Source organism: Osmerus eperlanus, chromosome 7 (assembly GCF_963692335.1).
Source record: "Osmerus eperlanus chromosome 7, fOsmEpe2.1, whole genome shotgun sequence".
Lineage (NCBI taxonomy): Eukaryota > Metazoa > Chordata > Actinopteri > Osmeriformes > Osmeridae > Osmerus > Osmerus eperlanus.
Window position 1 is genome coordinate 16,244,835 of NC_085024.1, and position 22,985 is coordinate 16,267,819.

At 49.7% G+C, this 22,985-nt stretch overlaps 1 protein-coding gene across 1 annotated transcript in view; it reads right to left on the minus strand.

Annotated features, from left to right (window-relative positions):
- Positions 1-22,985, minus strand: part of cdkal1 (CDK5 regulatory subunit associated protein 1-like 1) — a 164,112-nt gene that overhangs the window by 137,851 nt on the left and 3,276 nt on the right. Inside the window, exon 4 of the mRNA XM_062465209.1 lies at positions 4,470-4,554. Coding sequence (XP_062321193.1) covers positions 4,470-4,554 — 85 coding nt within the window. The remainder of the gene's footprint in view (positions 1-4,469; positions 4,555-22,985) is intronic.

Consider the following 22,985-nt stretch of genomic DNA (forward strand, 5'->3'; position numbering starts at 1 on the left):
CCGCCACCTCGAGGAAAACTACACACTGTGTGTGTGTGTGTGTGTGTGTGCGTGTGTATGTGTGTGTGTGTGTTTATAACAGTGTGAAGGCAGGTGTCATAATGATTGCAGACAGATCCTGATTAAGCCTTGGTGGTTAATCTCCATAGCTTACACTGGGGACAACTAGAGAGGGATGAGTGAAAGGACAAGTAAAGGATACTTAAAGGATAGAAGTGAAGGATGCGTAAAGAAAGGATACAAGTGAAGGATGCGTAAAGGAAGGATACAAGTGAAGGATGCGTAAAGGAAGGATACAAGTGAAGGATGCGTAAAGGAAGGATACAAGTGAAGGATGCGTAAAGGAAGGATACAAGTGAAGGATGCGTAAAGGAAGGATACAAGTGAAGGATGCGTAAATGAAGGATACAAGTGAAGGATGCGTAAAGGAAGGATACAAGTGAAGGATGCGTAAAGGAAGGATACAAGTGAAGGATGCGTAAAGGAAGGATACAAGTGAAGGATGCGTAAAGGAAGGATACAAGTGAAGGATGCGTAAAGGAAGGATACAAGTGAAGGATGCGTAAAGGAAGGATACAAGTGAAGGATGCGTAAAGGAAGGATACAAGTGAAGGATGCGTAAAGGAAGGATACAAGTGAAGGATGCGTAAAGGAAGGATACAAGTGAAGGATGCGTAAAGGAAGGATACAAGTGAAGGATGCGTAAAGGAAGGATACAAGTGAAGGATGCGTAAAGGAATGATACAAGTGAAGGATGCGTAAAGGAAGGATACAAGTGAAGGATGCGTAAAGGAAGGATACAAGTGAAGGATGCGTAAAGGAAGGATACAAGTGAAGGATGAGCAGAGGTTGAGTGGAGAGTCTCCTTGTACCAGCTGGCATCAGTAACCTTTCTGTCCTCGGCTGGCTCCTCTAATGACAGGATCTCAGGATCAATATGGGCAAACAGTGTGTGTACATGTCTGTGTGTGAGTGTGCCTGTGTGTACACGTGTGTGTGTGTGTGTGTGTGTGTGTGTGTGTGTGTGTGCGTGCGTGCGTGTGTGAGAGATAGCGAACATGTCATCCATCAGTCACTAAATGATCCCCACTTCGACACTTGGGAAACTTCTGGCATCAATTACACAGTTTTCATCTCCTATCATCCGGTTTCTAAAGAGGAAGCTCAGCAATCTGAAGGAAATATGACAGCATTTAGATAAATCTAATAAAATAAACAGTGAATGAGGAGAGCTTAACCGCTGCAATTACTGCTTTTAATTAAGGCTTGAGCGGAACGCTATCATGTTCTTATTTATTGCTGTTAAATCAAACTCAATTTACTGAAGCTCAGCAGGGGGCTGCTCTATCTGGTTCTGGCTGGGTTCCTTCTCTCCTCTCTCTCTCCCCCCCCCCCTCACTTCTCATTCCCTCCCTCATGTTTAAGCATGTTACCAAGCAACCCAACTCTACTCTGTACATGGCAGAAGCGCAAAGCCGTACATCTCTTCCAAACCTCAACTTCACACTGCAGCTGAGATGTGATAGGAGGATGAATATCCCTGTCCTTTCTGTAGCAACCAGACAAGGAGGAGAGGAGAGGGAGAGGAGAGGAGAGGACTAATTGTTAATAGCTGTGTCAGTCTCCTCATTAGCCAGTGTTCCTGGTAAATGAGTTTAGAGCTCTCAGAGAGACTGCCTTGTAAAAACCTCCCAGACGTTCCTGCTTGGCCTACTGCAAACTATCTTTACACCTCATTACAGGGCATACTACCTGCACATGTGCGCACACACACACACACACACACACACCAAGCCCACCACTCTCCCTCATTAGAGCCCCGCTCCACCCCTCCTCCACCCACCATGGAGAACACAGAAACCGTGCCAACAAGCCCCCGATCTCCAAAAGTAATAAATATTGTTTTTGTTTCCTTCCTGAAGTGCTGATGGGAGAGTCCCCTGGTGGAGCAGAATAAACCTCAACTCATTTATTTAGCTGCTGATTGTCAGACAGGTGTGTGCAATTGCCGCCTGGGGGGCCATGGAGTAGGGGGCTGAGGGGCACACACACACACACACACCTCTCTAGTGCTCCACCAGACAATACACCCTCCCATGCTTTCCAACTACCTGTTTTACCTTTGCTCTGGCCTCAGGAGAACTACCCTCCTTATGAGGAAATGAATGTAGGAGACAAAGGGGCCACATTAGCGTACTCAGACGTGTCCTAGGACACCTCCCATGCCTCCTACCCTCCAGGAACACACTCAGGTCTCATATATCGTTAATGACACAGTCAACTAAACCTTTCTCTAGCACTCCTCCAAAAACACAGAGGGGCCCGTACGAGAGAGGCCTTTTGGGTCTCTTAATCCCTCTCACACACACACACACACACACACAGCACCATAGGCTGTAAAAGAATTGCAGAGTATTCCACTTAATGAGATGACACTGCCCTCTAAAGACCACTTCTGAGAATGGGCAGCACACACACACACACAGTGTGCAGGTGGGGGGTCAGTCTGTGAAGCGAGCCCAGCAGTGTGGACAGGGAGACGAAGAACAAGGAGAGTGGCGAATCAGCTGTCTCTTTCACATCACATGACCCTGCTTCAGCCAACACTGGATAATAGACTGACTGTCTGTACTTAAACCACTACTGTACTTTACCATTTGCTGTGTGTGTGTGTGGGGTGGGGGTGTAAGGGTCAGCGTGTGACTGGGCACGCGGGCAATGGGAGGGAGGGAGGGAGGGGTGGCAGCCGTGTGCCCGCATGTGTGGCCTTCCTGATCAGACTGTCTGGCTGTCACACACACACACAGAGTCAAGAGCAGAGGAGAAATACAGAGCCACACACACACTTTTTTTGCACAATATGTAGCAAGTGTGGGTCATGTGGGTCGGGATATGAGGATTAGTCAGTGTGTGTGTGTGTGTGTGTGTGTGTGTGTGTGTGTGTGTGTGTGTGTGTGTGTGTGTGCGAGACAGACTTGAAGACAGGCCAGGACTTGAATAGAACATTAATTGCATTAGCATGCCAGCAGCTTGATTGTGTACAGTTCTTGTCCCCTTCACTGTGCCCATTCCCCATTATCTGCGTATTCATTAGGTTTGACATTGTGCTGTATTTTCAGAAATAAAATAGTCAATTTCTATTGAGGAAGCCATGAAAACAATAAAGAGAACTATTTGAAATCCTTGATTGGACAAGATGAGATTTCAGACCATCTTTGACAAAACATATGAACTCTTACAAATCAAACCTTCCTGAGGACTCATTCAGATAGAGACAGGCTTGGAAAAGCCTGACAGAATCACAACCAATTCATTTAAAAAGCATAGATTCTTTGTCACACTCTGTTCCATTCTGTAGAAAAGAATACAACACTCCTACACCTGTTACTCCAAGGCAGACATACAGACACACATACAGACACACATACATACATACAGACATACATACAGACATGCATACAGACATGCATACATACTCCCAGAGAAACAGAGACATAACCAGGGCCATGGAAGGGCAGCAAAGGGTTAAACCCTTGTCACAGTCATAAATCATAGAGGGATCACACACACAAAAACCTTCTCCTGGGCACTGGGCTGATTTCTACGCCTGCCCCTGACGCAGGGAAAATAATGAAAATGCTAAACAGTTCTTGGTTTAATCGTCGCATGTTTATGCAAATGAGCCCCCATGTTCCGGGAGTTGTGGGCGGAGCTCCCCAGCGCCGGCAGATATTTACATGGTAGGCTGGAACCCAACCTTGTAGTCGATACAGGACCCATAATCACATTACCCTGCTTAGGGTGAGGGAGGGAGGAGGGTGAAGGGGAAGGAGAGAGGGAGGGAGGAAGGGAAGGAGGGATGGAGGGAGGAGGGGAAGGAGAGAGGGAAGAAGATGGGGAAGGAGGGATGGAGGGAGGGAGGGAGGGAGGGAGGGAGGGAGGGAGGAGAGGAGAGAGAGGAAGAAGATGGGGAAGGAGGGATGGAGGGAGGAGGGGAAGGAGAGGGAAAGATAAGGAGGAGGAGAAGAGAGGGAGAGATGAGGAGGAGGGGAAGGAGAGGGAAAGATAAGGAGGAGAAGAGAGGGAGAGATGAGGAGGAAGGGAAGGAGAGGGAAAGATAAGGAGGAGAAGAGAGGGAGAGATGAGGAGGAGGGGAAGGAGAGAGAGAGGGAGGAGGAGGAGAAGAGAGGGAGAGATGAGGAGGAGGGGAAGAAAGAGAGAGAGGGAGGGAGAAAGGGTGGGAGGAGGGAAAAACGGAAGGAAAGAGGGAGGAGGTGAAGGATACAGCAACACACACGACCACGAACCACATCCAAAAAAGTGACTAGTCGATACGAACCACCTGATCTCTGGTTTACATCTGTGAGTCTGGCTCTCTGAGAGCAGGGCTTCTGCTCCTGGGCTGGGTCAGACAGGCCTGCGTGTGAACCCCTTGCCTCCAGGGTGTGTGTGTGTGTGTGTGCCCTTACTTGATGGCGTTTCTGAAGTGATCCTCAGCCGGGTTCTTCACGGTGCAGCTGTTCAGGAGCCAGAGATCAGCTTCTGACGCATCCTCTGGAGAGAGAGACGGGGGGGGGGGGGGGGGAATAAGGTCATACAGAAGATATACATTGCACGTATAGCATGCCTCCGTTCACACATCAGAACCCTTGGTTCTTTACTACGCACATAAGTATTCCCTTTCCCCAATTCCTGCAATTAAAACTACAGTAAACCCCTCCACACACACACACTCCTGCATATACATGTGCAGTGGAGCGGAGAGAGACTGCGTGTGTGTGACACAGCTGGACCTCAGGGGGATCACGGTAGGCCCTGCCTTACTGCCAGGAGAGATGGCACACTGTGTCATACATACAGTACACACACACACACACACACACACACAGGGCAGGCTGCCTGCTACAGTGTAAACCTAGCTCCATTACGCCAGGCTGAACCAGATATATCACTACTGATCCATATCCCCAGCCTCAGTCAAGCATTATCAGACCCCGCTTCACACACACACACACACACACACACACACACAGGTCTGCATTAGTGAGGCCTTATATCTGGGGTGAAAACAACAGTAAGCAATGTTGCAACCGCGGGAGGTGACCCAACACTCACTGCTGCTAACAAACAAACCAATAAACTAGCCTCAATAGATGCTATTCCTGAGGCAGAGTGAGAGAGAGAGACAGAGAGGGAGAGAGAGAAAAAGAGAGAGAGGGAGACAGCACAGAGGGAGACACCCAATGGTGCAATACAAATGTTGTGTTTACTGAAAAGTCACAGAGGAACAACACTAATTTGAGTCTCATCCTAGCATTTGTGTGTGTGTGTGTGTGTGGGGGGGGGGGGGGGGGGGCATGGGTGCCCCCAGGCATTCTTCCCCCCCCCCACCACCATGCCAGCTGTACTGTAAGACTGTTCCCCTCCCGCTACACGTACACACAACCTGAGCCCCCCACCTCACAACCCTGCCCACGGGAGGTGTGCTACTCTCACACACACACACTCTCTCTCTGCCCCAGACAGGGAGCGGTCTCAGCTGCAGTCGACTCCTTCTCTGCCCCTGATGAGGTCCTCCACTGTTAGAACAACAATAACAACCTCCATCATCCCTCCATCACTTCTCCATCATCCCTCCATCAATTCGCCATCACCTCTCTATCATCCCTCCATCATCCCTCCATCATCCCTCCATCATCCCTCCATCACTTCATCATCCCTACATCCTTTCTACATCCTCCCTCCATCATCCCTCTAATCTGTCCTCCATCGTCCCGTTTAGCAAATGTAATGGGGGAGATGGCTGATGTTGGGCCTGTGTGGCTGTTAGCTGTGTTACTCAGTCTGAGCAGAAAAACAGCTACCGTTGAAAACGGGATGGAGGGATGGAGGAAAGGACTGAGAGATGGAGGGAGAGAGGAATGGAAGGACAGAAAGACGGAGAGAGGGAGCAGGGAACAGTTGTGACCTGAGGGGAGGACCGTGAGAAATGAGCCAACTGCTGACTGGCCCCTTAGGCTTGGGGAGGGGGGGGGGGGGAGGGGGTGTGCAGACAGCAAGGAGGGAGGGAGAGAGAAGGAAGGAGAGAGAGAGAGAGAATGTGTGCATATGTGTTTGTCCTTGGGTAACACAAGCAAAGAAGTGAGTCAGCATACTCGAAAACCCAACTCCCGGATAGTTCATTTGCATGAGCCAATGGCATGGTGTGTTTACAGAACACACTATCAGCCCGGGGAGGCCCTCCAATCAGACACCTGCTTGTATCTGATGTACAGGAAGGGGTGCAGTTATACTGGTAACTGTCAAAGCACCCTCCCTGAAAACAGGTGTACAGGAACACACACACACACAGATGACTGGATGTCAGGTGTACATGAGGCCCCTCCCTCTTATCAGCAGAGGAAGAGGGAGGGGCTACTGCTTCATGCAAGATGCAGGTCTGACTGCACTGTAGTGACTGGGAGTGAATAGACTCTGGAATATTCCAGACTGGCCCAGCTCTCCGTGAGCACCTTGTGGGCCTGGCATCTCCAGGCCGCTACGCTGCCTCTGACAGAACCACAGCAGTTTCACTGCTTGTCCTCCATCACCTTCACGCTGCACGAGCATCACTGTCGGAAAACATTTGTCCTGAGATGTGGAGAGGGTCGGGTTGTTTCGGGTGACGCACACTCTCTAACACACACACACACACACAAATTGATCTGGTCATGTGCCATCATACACACACTTTACTCTCCAATCCTGAGTCTGGCTCTCCTGGGCTTGTTTTGGCGGTACAGATACAGTTATGTCAACAAGAGAATAGTGGGGGACTGGTAGCTATGGTGATCTCCATAACAATGTTGTGACACAGTTCTGTTCCAGAGGTCAGTCGTTAGGTAGCTGTGTGTTTCTTAAATGGTTTTCAGGCTGGATAAACCAGGTCAGTGACTGCGTATCCTTACCGTGATATGAGACATGACAGAGATGGGGGGGGGGGGGGTGGGGGGGGGTTATGGAACACAGAGTGACCCAGAACATTCTATCATCTGTCACTGACCTGCTCCACATCAAGACAGAACAGAGCTCTGAACATGCACGCACACACACACTTTCAGAGGGCTGGCTGACTGGAACCTCCAACCTGCCAGGACTTTTAAAGCTACATTTTAATTGGGTTCTTTCTCTGCCAGAGCATGGTTTGAAACTGACACACACCTATTGAATTTAAAGAAGTAAATATATTTTGCCAATGTGATAAGACGCAGGCTCTATTTAGATAATCCAGCCGGAGTTTAGGCCTGTCCCTTCCATGTATGTTCATCCATCCTTCCTACATAAACACACACACAAACACTTCTAATAGCTCCTAATGCCTGAATGAATGTTTGTTAGTCAGCTTATCTAAATAATTGAGGCTTACAACCCAAAACAAAGACCTTATTATATATTTCCTGAGCGGGCTGGAAGAGATGGGGGCAAAAGTGAAAGAAAAACAAGCCCATGTGAGATAATGACATTGTTCCAATGAAGCCACTTAGCTAATGCATCGGAATCATTTGCATTGGCCAACGATGGACCCAAAGCTTCATGTAGGAAAGCTCAATGAGCAGCGTCCTGTTAGGAAGTCTGATGCAAAAGAAATTCAAACAACAGAAAAAAACAAATTAGGAGAAATAAATTAACTGCTTTTGAAAGAGAGAGTGACCGAGAGAGAGAGAGAGAGAGAGAGAGAGAGAGAGAGAGAGAGAGAGAGAGAGAGAGAGAGAGAGAGAGAGAGAGAGAGAGAGAGAGAGAGAGAGAGAGAGAGAGAGAGAGGAGGATAGCAGAGTGGGAGAGAGGAGGGTATCCTAGGGTGTTGGTGGTCACCCTAGGGATCCTACCAATCATATCATTCCAGTTTTTTGATTGGCATGTGGACACAGAGGAATTATTACCCACTTCAATAACCACAACAGCTACTTTCATTTGGACTGTCTGTATGTCTCTCTCCCCTGCATCTCTCTCCCTTTTTCTCTCCCTCTCAACTCAACCATAAGCCTGATGAGAAAACTAGCCCTGAGGAGACACTAGGATACTGCTGTCCAACACTACCTTATGGAACACAACACACACACAGACACAGCATTGCCTCAGGAAGTCCTGCTGGTGTGTGAATTTCTTCAAATTAACCTGGTCACGTGCTGAGGTAAATTGTGTCAATCAGAATTCTACAGGCGGGGGGGAAAGAGAGGAAAGGATGCAAATAAAAAGAAAGAGATGAAGATGAAGAGGAGGGGGTGGTGAGACGCTCAGAGGAGGAGGAGAGCTGTAGCACGGATCTCTGTGGCTCTGCGGTTCAGTGTTGATGCCGGCATCAGAGCACTGTGGGCTGACTCCAGGCAACACAGCCCGGGAACAAGAGGCAGCCATTACTGGGATGAATATTGTAGGACTGCTGGAGGCTCCTTCCAGAACGCGCTCAATTCTTCATGAAAACATTTTGGAAGGTGTACTAATATCGTGTTTTATGGAGGATGAATTCTGAGGAAATGAAAAGTGTGTTTGAGGGGAGCTGCAAGGAGCGGTGGAGATGGTGTAAGCTTACTGAGGAAGTGTTCTCAAGGAATCAAACAAATGACCACCGTTTTAGAATGGTCTCTAAAATGATGTTCCCTGGTTGGTGTATGGATGACAGTGTCTGGGCTGGTACCTGTGCAGTTGGGTGTTATATAACTCGACAAGCTGGGGTGGGCACAGACCAGGCCTGGGCTGGCCTGACATGGTCTAGCTTTACATAGCCTGGGCCTGGCCTTGCAGAGCCTGACCTCGCAAAGCCAGGCTCAGCCTAGCCTCCTCTGAACTGGCCTAACCTACCTGACCTAGTCTGGCCTTGCTATCCTGAACCGGCTCCATTTGTCAGGCTAGTTAGTGTTTTCTTCCATCTTGTCCTGGCTGATAGATGAGAGCTCTGGGCAGAGAGACCCGGGAGAGACGTAACCTGGCGTTGGCCCCGAGCCCCCATACTTCACAGGGAGCATGACCCACTTTCCCTCCTGTCCCACCCCATGTCTCCACACACACACAATCACCCCAACCCCCACACCCCTAGCAAACCTTCTTCCAAGGTCAGAAGTGTGTGCGTGTGTGGTGAAGCAAGGAGAGAAGGATGCACTGGGATGAGCTAAGTATCTGCTGGAGGGCTAATGTCGCGCTCCGCAGGCATTGGCGGTCTCACTCAGGTCCTCCAAAGATCTGCAGTCTCCAAACAGTCACCCCCCCCCCCCTCCCCGTGTCATCCTTCGAACAGGCCGAGACCGCTTCCTCCGCCACACCGCACACTTCCTGTCAACACGTCACATCGGCGATGAGTCACTGTGTGTGGGCCTTTCTGTGTGAAGTTAAAGCCCCGTTTAGACCCTGTTGACACCCCGACTCGTTAAACCAAGTGTTTGGGTCTTAACACTGAGGATCAGCTGAGATTACAGGCTCTTTAGAACCAGTGAGGCTTTAAACAGAGGGCTAACCCTGCCCGGCTCTCACAGGGAGAGCGCTGAGGGTCTGTGACACCATCACGTCCTTGCGTAGGATGTGTTTACCCAGGGACTGTCTCACGCACACCCCTGTTTGCAGAGATACTGGATGTTCAGCGGAGGGGGGGGGGGTTCACTTCCTGATGTGTTTAGATATGAGGGTGACGCAGTCAGCTGACAAGGACCGAATTACAGACGGGCTCTTCACACACTCCTCAGAGATGAACAACACAGACAAACACGGCCGCCTAAAAGGCCAGTTAACCTGAGGGGAATTCTGACAGGCGGGTCCGGTCGTGTGTGTGTGTGTGTGTGTGTACTGAGGAGCAGTGAGCATCTCTCTAATCATAGTTGATTGCGTCTGCTGTCATGGTTGACCGGCTGCAGAGGCCTCCCAGACAAACAGCCTTTGACAAGCCCGGGGCCCCCCACACGCTGTGACGTGGCACTCCCTGATTGGATGACGCAAGGCTGGCGAGCCTCACCTCCAATGATGTCACGGCCCAGTGGAGAGGAAAGGCACCTCCCCCACACACACACACACCCCAACACACACACACACACACCTCCCTTCAAGTTAGGCCCGCCAGCATGGCTGCCCACACCAAAGCAACAGCTGTCATTCACAGTCAGACACCCCACCCCCCCACCGCAACCTTGTCACCCACCCACCCACACACACTCTTGTGCATCTGCCCCACGGAAAGAGAGATACAAACAGACCTCTCAGAAACACTTTTATACATCCAGGCCACGTAATGTGACAGTGTTGCAGATGCTGTTCTCCTACTGGGTACACAACACCCAGAGTATAACTAAGTATAAGACCTCTTTACTCGCTGTCAAAAAAACCATTCCTCTCCTTTCCTTCCCCCTAACCTAGCCCCGACCTCCCGCCTCACCTCCTGGGAATGAAGGAGTGGGAGAATGAAGGAGGGAAGAGGAGAGGGTGGAGGAGAGTGGAGGACACTCAACCCGGCAGGAGGCTTGTTTCCTGCCTGCTTCAGCGAGGGGTGGGGGGTTGGGGGAGCCACGACAGACTCCTCTGTCACAACATCTCCACCAGCAGCTGAGAGACACGAAGGGAAGGTTTTAGCCTGCCTGCATAAAACATGAATACACATCTAAGGTTCTGAAGGAGGATCAGGGGAGACAAGAGTTGCGGCAAGGAGAGGAGGATAACTGAGGAGGAGGAGAGGATTGAGGAGGAGGAGGAAGGAGAGGATAAAGGAGGAGGATAACTGAGGAGGAGGAAGGAGAGGATAAAGGAGGAGGATAACTGAGGAAGAGGAGAATAACTGAGGAAGAGGAGGATAACTCAGGAAGAAGAGGATGATAACTGAGGAGGAGGATAACTGAGGAAGAGGAGGAGGAAGAGGATAACGGAGGAGGAGGATAACGGAGGAAGAGACAGAAAACAACAAACCACTCAATGAACAATGAACCTCTCTCCCTCCTGCATTGTGACCCAGACTAGACTGTCCTCAACCTGGATCTGAAGGGAAAATCACGCATGCTGCCACGTTCTACACGACCCAAGTCTCCTCCCAAACTAGATAACTAACTAGAACTGTATAACCAACACGCTCCTCCGTTCACTCTGATGCACAGGAGCAGATGCTCTTGAGGGACTTGGGTCTGTCTACCCATCAGCTCAGAGAAGAAGTCGAATATGAGGGATCTGGGGGGGGGGGGGGAACTGTCCCCCCTCCCCAACTTCTACTGAATTAAGCACAGCAGGACACCGACACTCAGCTCACGGCCCAGTTAGCCAAAGATCCAAACATCAGTAAAAAGCTCTCTCCCTCCAGCAGGAGAGGAGAGGATCCGCTTCAGGATGTTGATATTCTCTGAGGCGTCTCAGCCGCTCCTCATGTCCTCCCGGACGTCCACGTGGGGCCCAAGATGAGGTGCGTAAGAGGAGAGGGACGGAGAGCAGAGTCCTCATTGTTAAGACGACAAATGAGAGCAGCGTGGCGTGTCCTGCTAGCCCCGGCTGAAGGGTGGAACTGGTAGTGATGTCAGTTCTGGGGGAGAGGAGATGAGATTTTCATTAGCATGAAGGGCAGAGGAGTCATCCAGACGGAGTTGAGTCGTGGGGCTCAGCCGGGCTTGGCTAAACATGGTAGGACTGGGCTAGGCCGGGCTAGAGAAGTAGGACAGGACTAAGCTGGGCTACACATGGCAGGGCCGGCCTAATGAAGACTGCTGTCTACCCATTAGATTAGAAACTCGTTCCACTGGAGTAGGCTCTCAGACATGACAGAGTAAGGGAGTTGATGCGTGTGCGTGTGTGTGTGTGTGTCTGTCCTTCGTCCCGGCTCATAGATCACACTTTAGCTCCAGTTCTCATCTCATTCCTGTGATGTCAATGTTACTAGTCCACTCTCCAAAGTACCAGCAATAAGAATTGCTTTGATCCTTCACAAGCACATGAACTCACTAACTGCCATGGGCACATATAAGCCCAAATGGTCAATGTTCTTAAGTGTTGTTGGTAAATGTGTGCCCAAAATGCATTAAAACATAGGCTACACAATACCTTCCTGCTACCATTACATACACTGAATCCATTGCATTTGCTATTATTTAGTTTATTTCATTAGTCATTTTTATCATCATTGACTAATGATACGTCATTTATTCTTTAATTTTGTGATTATGCATTTTTTTTATAAAGGTTGTGTGTATTATAAATTTGAACCGTCTCGTATGTCCAATCCACTTAGCTGAACAGAACTCTAGATTTATCAAATAAGTGTTTGCAGTTGTTGATTTTATAACTTACCTCAGTAGTTATGTAACGGTAATAGTCGGGTAAAGTAAGATTGATCATCACATGACACAAGATGTTGTGTAGGCTACATTAAGTGTTCGTATTATCAGGCACTTTATAGTCTTGCAGTAAGTGTTATGACTATTGATTGCATTATTCTAATGATAACTCATCATTTATATTTATGACAATAATACATTAGTGACTTCACTACACTACAAAGATTCACAAAAACAGATTAGCAGCCCCATACAAACTCAGCATGAGCCAGCCTTCATCAGTCTCAGCACTCCCAACGAGATAGCGTGTGAAGACGGCAGCCTGTGAAGGAGCCGTCTCTGCTCCAGACAGCTTAGTCCAGGCGCTGACCGCTGGGGAGACGTGAGGCTGAGGAGGAGTGAGGCTGAGGAGGCGTGAGGCTGAGGAGGCGTGAGGCTGAGGAGGCGTGAGGCTGAGGAGGCGTGAGGCTGGGGAGGCGTGAGGCTGAGGAGACGTGAGGCTGAGGAGGCGTGAGGCTGAGGAGACGTGAGGCTGAGGAGACGTGAGGCTGAGGAGACGTGAGGCTGAGGAGGCGTGAGGCTGAGGAGGCGTGAGGCTGAGGAGGAGTGAGGCTGAGGAGGCGTGAGGCTGAGGAGGTGTGAGGCTGAGGAGACGTGAGGCTGAGGAGGAGTGAGGCTGAGGAGGCGTGAGGCTGAGGAGACGTGAGGCTGGGGAGACGTGAGGCTGAGGAGACGTGAGGCTGTGGAGGCGTGAGGCTGAGGAGACGTGAGGCTGAGGAGGCGTGAGGCTGAGGAGGCGTGAGGCTGGGATCCCCCCCGCTCCACCACAGCTCCGCAAGCCGCACCGTCCGGCAAACACAGTAACGCCTTCCGCGGCATGCAAATATTTACACTTCATTTGAAAGCCATTACAGAATATGATTGTGTTTGCTGTTGTTGGACGGATGTTTTTTTTGGGGGGGTGGGGTGGGGATGAGAGTTAGGTAGGCGGGTTAGCAGGAGGGCCGAGTCTTCACATACATCCCCTGCTGGCCCCTGCAAAGGGGGAGGGGTCATGCCTGGAGGAGCCACACCCACTCTCTGCATTATCGTGCTACATGATTGGCTGGGTTTATCGGCAACCTTTGTCTCTGCCTCCAATCATTGCGATAGCATGGTCAGGTAATCTGCTCAACAGACACTTCCAATACTGCCGTTAACCTTTCCTGCGGTCGAAGGAGTCTATAAATACAGGCCACCCTGTGCGGCCTGTCAGCTGACAGTTCGCTGCTACATCACCACGGCCGCCTTGGATTTGATGACTCTGATAGGTGGCTGTGAATCACACACCGTCCAATCATAAATGGACTGGCTGCAACATCTGGGCGAGACAAAGGTTGAATAGGTATATGAGCTCCCAGTCCCACATCTGTGTGTGTGAGAGTGTGAAAGAGAGATGGGTAACTAGGCCCTCGAGGAATTGTGCAATGCCCTCAGTCGTTATGGTGACAATAAGGTACAGGCTATTTGAATGTCTGCAGGGAGATTGTTGCCGTAGCAAAATCGAATGAATAACAAATCCTCCAGGTGATAAACCCACCGTAGGCTCAGGCTCATCTTTCATAGAGGGGAGCTGGCTAGCACTGTGTGTGTGTGTGTTAGCTCAGCAGTGTATAATGCTGTGAAATACAAGGCCAAGCTTTCTTTTGGATGGGGGGAGTCAGATGGCCCAACTAAAGACACAGCTGTTCAACCACAGAACAGAACACCCAACAACCTCACACCCACTCTGTGCTTTCCCCCCCCCCCTCCCCCCTCCCCTCTCTCTCACACACACAGGTACTTCATTTGCATCTCCTTTCCATGTTCCCAGTTAATAAATGAGCTGTGTAAGATTCCAGATGTTTCAACGTTCACCACTCCCCGAGTAAGGGATGGAGGGATGAAAGGAGGGAGGGAGGGAGAGATAGAGAGATAGAGAGTGAGAGAAAAAGGGAGGTTGGGAAGGGCACATGTCTCCTGCTTTGTTTGCTGGGGTGTCAACATGTCCCCCCCTCCTCCCTGGGTCTCCCAGTGACAAGCTAAGCAGATCATCAGGCTCACATCTGACCTGACAGTCAGAAGCAGGAGGTGTGCATGTGTGTTACCTGTGTCTCCTGGTATCGTCACCCGACACCTTCTTAAGGCTGAGATTAATAACCAGCGTTAACTGCAAGCCCAGCTATTCTCTCCTACTCCCTCACACACACACACACACACACACACACGCACACAACTATACACACACTAAACCTGCTTTCATTAGGAGACACACACACCCCCCCCCCCCAGACACACTAGTGTATCAGAGTTGTGTCTAAGGGTCCTAATTTGATTCATAACAATGATGGCCTTGGCGCGTTCTCGGTTGACTAAGGAATTAAAACTATTTAGGTCATCTAACCTCTAATTCCCAGTCAAGCAGGGGCCCATGCAAATGAGATGCAAATACTGCACACACACACACATAAAAAATGGCTAACTGAAAAAGTAGTTAAGACCCTGGTATATAGAATTTAGCCTCTTGGCATTCCAAACTGCCTTTAGGGAAGGTGGGGGGGGGGAGGTGTATGCAAATTATATGCAAATATCCACGCAGCGCTTAACTTCCTGATAGAGGCGGTCCCTCAGCCAACCAGGGGCCTGCCTCAGCAGACAGACAGGAGATGTGAAACACACCACACACACACACTATCAGTACTTTTTTTTATAGCGATATCCGCCGTTGTCCCGTTTTCTCCCTTCCAATCCAAACCATGACCAACGCCAGTCTCCCTTCTCTGCAGAATGCATTAGTCTATCGCACAAACTAGCCCCCCCCTCCCCCCCCCTCCCCCATGTGCTAGTGTATAAACAGGTCGGAGTCTCTCCTCGTAAGCAGAGGAGAGACACTGACGTAACGGTGAACCAGAGACAAAACCACAGACACACGACCACAGACACAAACACATCCTATATAATCCAGACCGCAATCACACTCCTCAGATGAAACCACAGGGGGTAAGTGTTTGTAGCAGTGTGTTTGTGTGTGTGTGTGCATCCGTCAAACCCCTGTGCTCTCTAGCAGGCAGGGAAGGTGTGTGTATGAAGGTGTTGAAGTGCATCTAGTGAGACTTGGTGGGTCTCACATTTTGACTGGAGGAGAGGAGGGCGGGGGGGGGAGTTACGGAGAGTTCAGCCTGCCCAGCCTGATTGGAGCGCTAAGCTGAAGCACACGTTCAGCACGGTGCTGACCACCGCTGAACCCATGACAGGCTTAGGGACCACCTGGACCAGCTGGCAGTGCCTCCTCACATTACATGCCTGGAGGACGCCATGAGGTCTAATCCCCTTTCTGTACTGCACAACCTTCATTAGAACCACATTCTAACGATCTCACACACACACGCATGCTGAAGCGCGGACGCACACACGAAAACCGACGCGCACACACACATACACAGTCGTACCTAGAGGCTGGGTACTGGGAAGTCAGTTCAGAGGGGTAGGGTACGGAGGTAACCCTAACCCTAACCCATGGGTGTTTCAGAAAGGCTGTCAAGCAAACTAGAGCAGAACTGCTTATCACAGAGCTGAAGACTGCCTGATCCCTTATCAGACCTGATGGAATAATGTAAGGGAAGGGTAAATACACACACACAGAGATAAAATAGCATTACATTGAGGTGATTGGGTAACAACAGCACCATGAGGTCCATCACTGTTAACAGATGTTCTGAACTCATTTACTCTCCCAGATAAAAGGTTCACACTCTTTATATGGAAATAGGGACAAGAACAATTCCAGCAAATATCACTAATAGGAATCTAAACGGCAACCAGACAATCAGCTCCTGTCATAACTTCCTCACCTCAAAATAGAGAGAGAGAGAGAGAGACAGGCAGACAGAGATACACAAACAGACACATAGTGATGAACACAGTGAGTCCAGAGTAGGGGGTGGTGAAGGGGGGGTGGGTTTTCTTTTTGACCCAGAGAGAGTGGCCAGAGATGGGGCTACCTGCTGGGACTGTCTGCCCCCGACAGGGCTGTCTGGAGCCCCATCACCAGGCAGGGTTGGGCTCGGGGACAGGCCTGGGGGGGGGGGGGGGGGGGGGGGGGGGGGGCAGGCCTGGGGCAGGCAGACCTGGGGGGTGCAGACAGGTAGGACTGCACGCACCAACACACTGATGGCTGAGTGGCTCTCAAGTCCCCGTGTGGAGACAGGCTCAGCAGGGAGCCCCCACTCTCCCTAATTTCCCCCGTCTCCTCTCCTTTCTCTACCCCTCTCCTCTCTCTACCCCCTCTCTTCTCCTCTCTCTACCCCCTCTCTTCTCTTCTCTCTACCCCCTCTCTTCTCCTCTATCTACCCCCTCTCTTCTCCTCTCTCTACCCCCTCTCTACCCCCTCTCTACCCCCTCTCTTCTCCTCTCTCTACCCCCTCTCTTCTCCTCTCTCTACCCCCTCTCTTCTCCTCTCTCTACCCCCTCTCTTCTCCTCTCCTTTCTCTACCCCTCTCCTCTCTCTACCCCCTCTCTTCTCCTCTATCTACCCCCTCTCTTCTCCTCTCTCTACCCCCTCTCTTCTCCTCTCTCTACCCCCTCTCTACCCCCTCTCTACCCCCTCTCTTCTCCTCTCTCTACCCCCTCTCTTCTCCTCTCCTCTCTAGCCCCTCTCTTCTCCTCTCTCTACCCCCTCTCTTCTCCTCTCCTCTCTCTACCCCCTCTTCTCCTCTCCTCTCTCTACCCCTCTCCTTTCTCTACCCCTTCTCTCTCTACCCCCTCTCTTCTCCTCTCCTTTCTCTACCCCTTCTCTCTCTACCCCCTCTCTTCTCCTCTCCTTTCTCTACCCCTTCTCTCTCTACCCCCTCTCTTCTCTTCTCCTCTGACTCTTCTCCTTTCCCACCATCTCTTTGAGTCCTTGCTCCACTCCCAGTCCAGTATCCTACTTTGAACTATAAACTTAAATAAGGCCTATATGTGTCTGTGGGTGTGTGTATGCGCTTGTATGTGTTGTTGTGGGCGCTAACGACAGCTGGAGTCTAAATGACAGGAGGCATCAACACAGAGGTCGAAGGTCACCAAGCTGACTTTCCTCTTCCTTCTGGCCAGAATGTGTGTGTGCGTGTGTGTGTGTGTGCGCGTGTATGTGTAAAATAAAAAAGTAAAAACTCAGATTATTATACTAAAAACTTCAGCAGCCGCTTTGTGGACGATACAGGGTTGCATGTGGAAGGACGAGAGCCTAGACATGCAGAACTAATCCGTAAGTAGCCTGTTGTCCTCCTGGGTCATCCCTCGCTCCCTCTCTCCAGCTCTCCAGCAGGTGGTCTGAGGAATGTGCCACAGCTCTCATTAAACACTGATGGCTTCACTCTCAGGGGGGTTATCTTCCAAAACAAGACGCCACATGCCGCAAACAAGAAAACAATTTTTTTTTTCTTCAAAACATAAGTGCCATCGAAAGCAGCCTTGGGAGAAAAAAAAACTAGTCTCTTCTACCCTGTAATGCCCTCTATCATGCTTTAATTTGTGTACTCTCTCTCCACACGAACTCAGACGAACTTAAACCTAAGAACTATTATTTCCGCCTCTCTAGGCCGATAGTGGTCTCTGGTGCAGAGAGCAGCGTAATTACAATGATAGAGTTCAGACCTTGGTCCTGTCGTATCTCTTCATGAATGAAGAGCACCCCTTCCCTCCCTGCTCCTCCCAGCAAGGCCGCCGTGCTAAGTGCTCTTGCGGGCTCCTGCTTCCCGCGCTCGGCTGCCAGCGACATTCATATAACTTTTGTTCTCTCGGACAATAAGAAAAGAAAAAGGGGGGACAGAAGAAGTAGCAGGAGTGCTTGAAAAAGGTTGATTGAAACTGTAGTAGACCTCCGGGACTCTGGCTGGTTGGCATCTGCGATGAAGGACAGGGAATTGTGACTGGAGGAGAACGTAGGTGTCCATATTGAACCAGTTGAAAGGGTACAGAGAGAATACGATGTAAGCAGGAGAGGGAGACAGACCAAGAGAAAGAGAGCGCGAGAGAGCGAGCGAGAAGTTTTAGTATAGTGTAATATTTATTGTTATCTGTATATCTAGGAAGTTTTACTTATTTAAGCTTAGCATAGATGTAAATTATGTTCTGTGTACTTATATGTTTTGGTATGTTATGCCAGGTGCTTGCGTTGTCTTGTCTTAAGAATTTCAGTGCCCAGTCTGACCTTGTGTTGTTCTGTGTACCTGACAATAAAAGACTTGAACTTGAGAGCGGAGGGGTGGAGAAAGACAGGGTACAGCCAATGGCTGTTTATCGATCTAAGTTCTTCTCTTGTGAGCTCGTTTGAAGACATCTTTCAAGGCCAAGTACTGCTTCAATCCGAAGAACACAATTGACCAAGAACGCCAAAAAAGGCTGGATGTGTTCTCGATGTGCCCTTTTTAAATCACGGATGCATGGGTTAGTGACTTGGTCAGCAGGAACACATGATTTCCCAGAAGTCACTGCTTTGTTATCATTGACCTATGCACTTTTGTAAAGCTCTCTCTTGGAAGTCGCTGTGGATAAAGCGTCTGCTAAATGAATAAATGTAAAAATGTAATGCTTTGCATTCTACGCCCTTGCGATCTTGCAAGACTATTCACTTCTAGAAAGTTCTTCTCGAGAACACAAGGACATTCTTCATTCAGCGTTCTTTGGATTGATAAACGGCCAATTATTTGATTGTTACATCCATTACAACTGTTACTTCCTAGCCAGTCAGACAGTCAGCCAGTCAGACCTCATTCAGCCCTACCATAGCTTCAATACAGAATGTTAAGGAGAAAAAAGATTCAATGGATGTATGAAAACAGACCTCAAAACCCTCTCTTTTCTCTGTGATCCTATTTACGCCGAATGTGGGGTGTGTGCTAGACAACGTTGAGACCTCTGTCTCTTGCCCTAACTCCATACTGAGATGCCTGTGTGTGTGTCCACGTGTCAAATCTTCCACTACTGTAGGTCCTAGTCCTACTCTCCTGGCTGACATGGCTCGCTCGCTCTCTCACTCTCTATCTCTCTCTCTCTGCTTCAACTCTCCCTGCAACGCTCCATCCCCATGCTCTCCATTCTATCCCGCCCCCTCTCTCTGCCCTTACTATCGACAGAGACAGTAGGAGTATGGTGCTGGAAACATCAACACTCGCATGTCCACACACACAGGCAGAAACAGATATAGCATCGGTATATGTCGGCTGCTAACGCAGAACACACACAGACACCAGCGGCGCTTGCAGACGCAGCTACGCTGCGCCCTGCTCTCCAGTGGGCGGGGCAGACACTGGAGCAGGCTCAGTCCTCATTGGCTGCGGCACCGCCACGCGTAATTTTGCGTAGCCACCATTCAGCCACTCTGGGCAGAGCCAGGGGCTGTGTTTTATGAATGAGCGTCTGTGTATGCAAGGTGTATTTGACACAATGAAAATACTACTACCTCTGTTACCCAACACACACATACACACACACTTCTCTGTCTGTGTGCTCGCAATACACGATCCAGAGCCAGATGAATCACACTTGTCACATAACCAGGGTTATGGAAAAAAAACAACAACAACAAAGGTTTATCTCTCGTTTCATTCCACTCGTGAGACTGGTCCGTGTGATTCGCAGGCCGACCTCAGACTGGCTGCGACACACGGCAGTCGGAGCCGGTAAACCAGGAGACAACTTGTGTACCTGATGAGCAGTGATTAGTGACAGAAACACGGGATCTCAGCATCCGCCTCTCTCTCTCTACACATCCTTCAACAGCCTCCATGAGAGCGGGTGGGGTTGTGTGACAGCTCCCTGTTTACCAGCTCTAATCTCTGCCTAACCGTTATGGAAATCCTAACAGCATTGTGCTGCTTCAACTGGGAGGCAGTAATAGCTCCCATTTCCACTCTATGAAGTCTGCAGCCGGGCCCAAACACCACCAACTGCCAAGCCCATGCGAGTGCTGAGGAAGGACAACAGTGCCCCCTACGGGCAGACGGCCATAGAGGCGTGAAGAAGACCGTGGCAGGGGAGTAGGGATTTAAGGGCAGTTACAACAGGTAATGTGTTCATTCTCCAGTTTCGCGGAGGAAGCAGTTTGAACTGTATGGTTCTAGTGTGGTACGGGTGCTGAGAGGATGGGATGTGTAGGTTTTTTTAAGCTTCACCGGAATCCTTTGTTTGGCTCGCTGGAAAAACACAGCATACCCACACAAACTACTGCATGTATTGTAGTCACAAGACAAGTGTAAATAAAAGAATACATTATAAACCCCCATTTGGAAACGCAGTCTCTTTTGTAAACAAGCCTTCCCACAAATCTAGTATGACATCATGCTTTCCTGGGGAGCAGTTAAAATCATCAGCCATTGCAAATGTTGTGCTGGAGGACCAGAAACAGAACAAAGAGTGTGGATCTGTGGGCTAACACCACCACCTACTGGGCGGCACAGGAACTGCACTCCACAGTGGACCAGGTATGAGATCATAGAATACAGACAATACTGGATTCATTCCATGACCAGTAACTTTTTTATCACAACCAAACACAAGCACACTGACATTCCCACAACACGCCAAACCAAACACCATTTTCTAAATGACTCCCACAGCAGTTTTTACTCCTGGTTATCACCACATAGACAAACATCTAAAGCTAAATAGCAGACGGTCAGTTGGCTGGCAGATTTCTGATGCCTAACCCTGCCTAACCTGGACTAACCGAACCTTGCTTAACCTAACCTTATTCTATCTTAGCAAAACCTATCCTAACCTAACCTATGCTCTCCACAAGTGTGTTCGGCTTGGATTACCAGGGTTCAGCAGGCTTTAGCCCCCACTCTGAAGCAAGCTAAGCCCCTGGACCTAGCAAGGAGAAGAGATGGCCATTCTCTGCTGTAATCTCCCCTGATTTGACCGTGACAGTCTCACCTTCCCTCAATCTCAGAAACTCATTGCCACCAGGCCAGACCAGACCCCACATCCCACATCAGACGTCCCCGTCCCCCCCCACACCCACCCTTGATCTGTCCATCAAAAACGAGGCTGACCATCCCTGTAACCCCCCACCCCCTTTCATCCTTTGATGAAGCTGGTGAAGTGTGTGAGTCGGGTTGAAGCTGGAAGGGTTGAGAGAGGGAGAGCTATGTGCAGAGGTGGTGTTGGGGGGGGGGGGGGCAGTGTCAATGCGCAGGGGTGGTGAGGTCAAATCAAATCAAATTTGTATAGCCCTTTTTACACGCAAGCATGTCACAGAGGGCTTCACATATGCCCATAGAGGTAAGGGGGGGGGGGGTACAAGGAGAGAGAGAGGGGGAAAAAGTGGCAATGTCACACCCCGTTACCTACCATTGGCCACGGTGACAACAACATGATCACACGGAAGGGAAGGGGGGGGGGAATGCCAGGAAAGGGGAGTCAGGTGGCTGAGCGGTTAGGGAAGCGGGTTAGTAATCAAGCGCCGCTGGTGTCTGTGTGTGTTCTGCGTTAGCAGCCGACATATACCGATGCTATATCTGTTTCTGCCTGTGTGTGTGGACATGCGAGTGTTGATGTTTCCAGCACCATACTCCTACTCTCTCTGTCGATAGTAAGGGCAGAGAGAGGGGGCGGGATAGAATGGAGAGCATGGGGATGGAGCGTTGCAGGGAGAGTTGAAGCAGAGAGAGAGAGATAGAGAGTGAGAGAGCGAGCGAGACATGTCAGCCAGGAGAGTAGGACTAGGACCTACAGTAGTGGAAGATTTGACACGTGGACACACACACAGGCATCTCAGTATGGAGTTAGGGCAAGAGACAGAGGTCTCAACGTTGTCTAGCACACACCCCACATTCGGCGTAAATAGGATCACAGAGAAAAGAGAGGGTTTTGAGGTCTGTTTTCATACATCCATTGAATCTTTTTTCTCCTTAACATTCTGTATTGAAGCTATGGTAGGGCTGAATGAGGTCTGACTGGCTGACTGTCTGACTGACTAAATGTAAAATGTAATGTATGGAAAGGGAGAGAGGGCGAGCAAGGGAGGAAGAGGGAGGGAGAGACACCTACAAGACATACACCACACACAAAGCCTTGTGAGGGTATAGTTCACCTGGTCACACTGAAAACAGGAGTTGTGTGTCATCTGTAGTGTGTGTGTGTGTGTGTGTGTGTGTGTGTGTGTGTGTGTGTGTGTGTGTGTGTGTGTGTGTGTGTGTGTGTGTGTGTGTGTGTGTGTGTGTGTGTGTGTGTGTGCACGTGTACGTGTAACCTTAGCATGGGCATGTTATTTTACCTGAGAGCCCAAACCTTGCCTATGAAAAAGAGGTTGTAGTCTGAGGGAGACTTAGTTTCAGTCAGACAGACACTCACTCAAATTATACTCTGCTCCAAAACACAAAATCTAGGCAACAGCGGTGTAAACAGTGCACTTACCACCATAACATGCACACACACAGGACCAAAAAGGATTATAAGAATAGGGAATGACGTACTCCTAACTCAGACTGAGGTAGAAGAGAGAAATGTGTGTGTGTGCGTGTGTGTGTGGGTTGAGGGGAGGTGTGTGATAATATTCATAAACTGAATGCCGTGCTGTAATCATATGGATAAAAAATATATATATACATACATTTGACGTGGGATAATTATGCTCAGATTTTTCTTTAATGTGTCTCACATAAGGTTATACATACTTAATGAGACAATTAGAGTCAGTGGAGATTAATTAGGCCA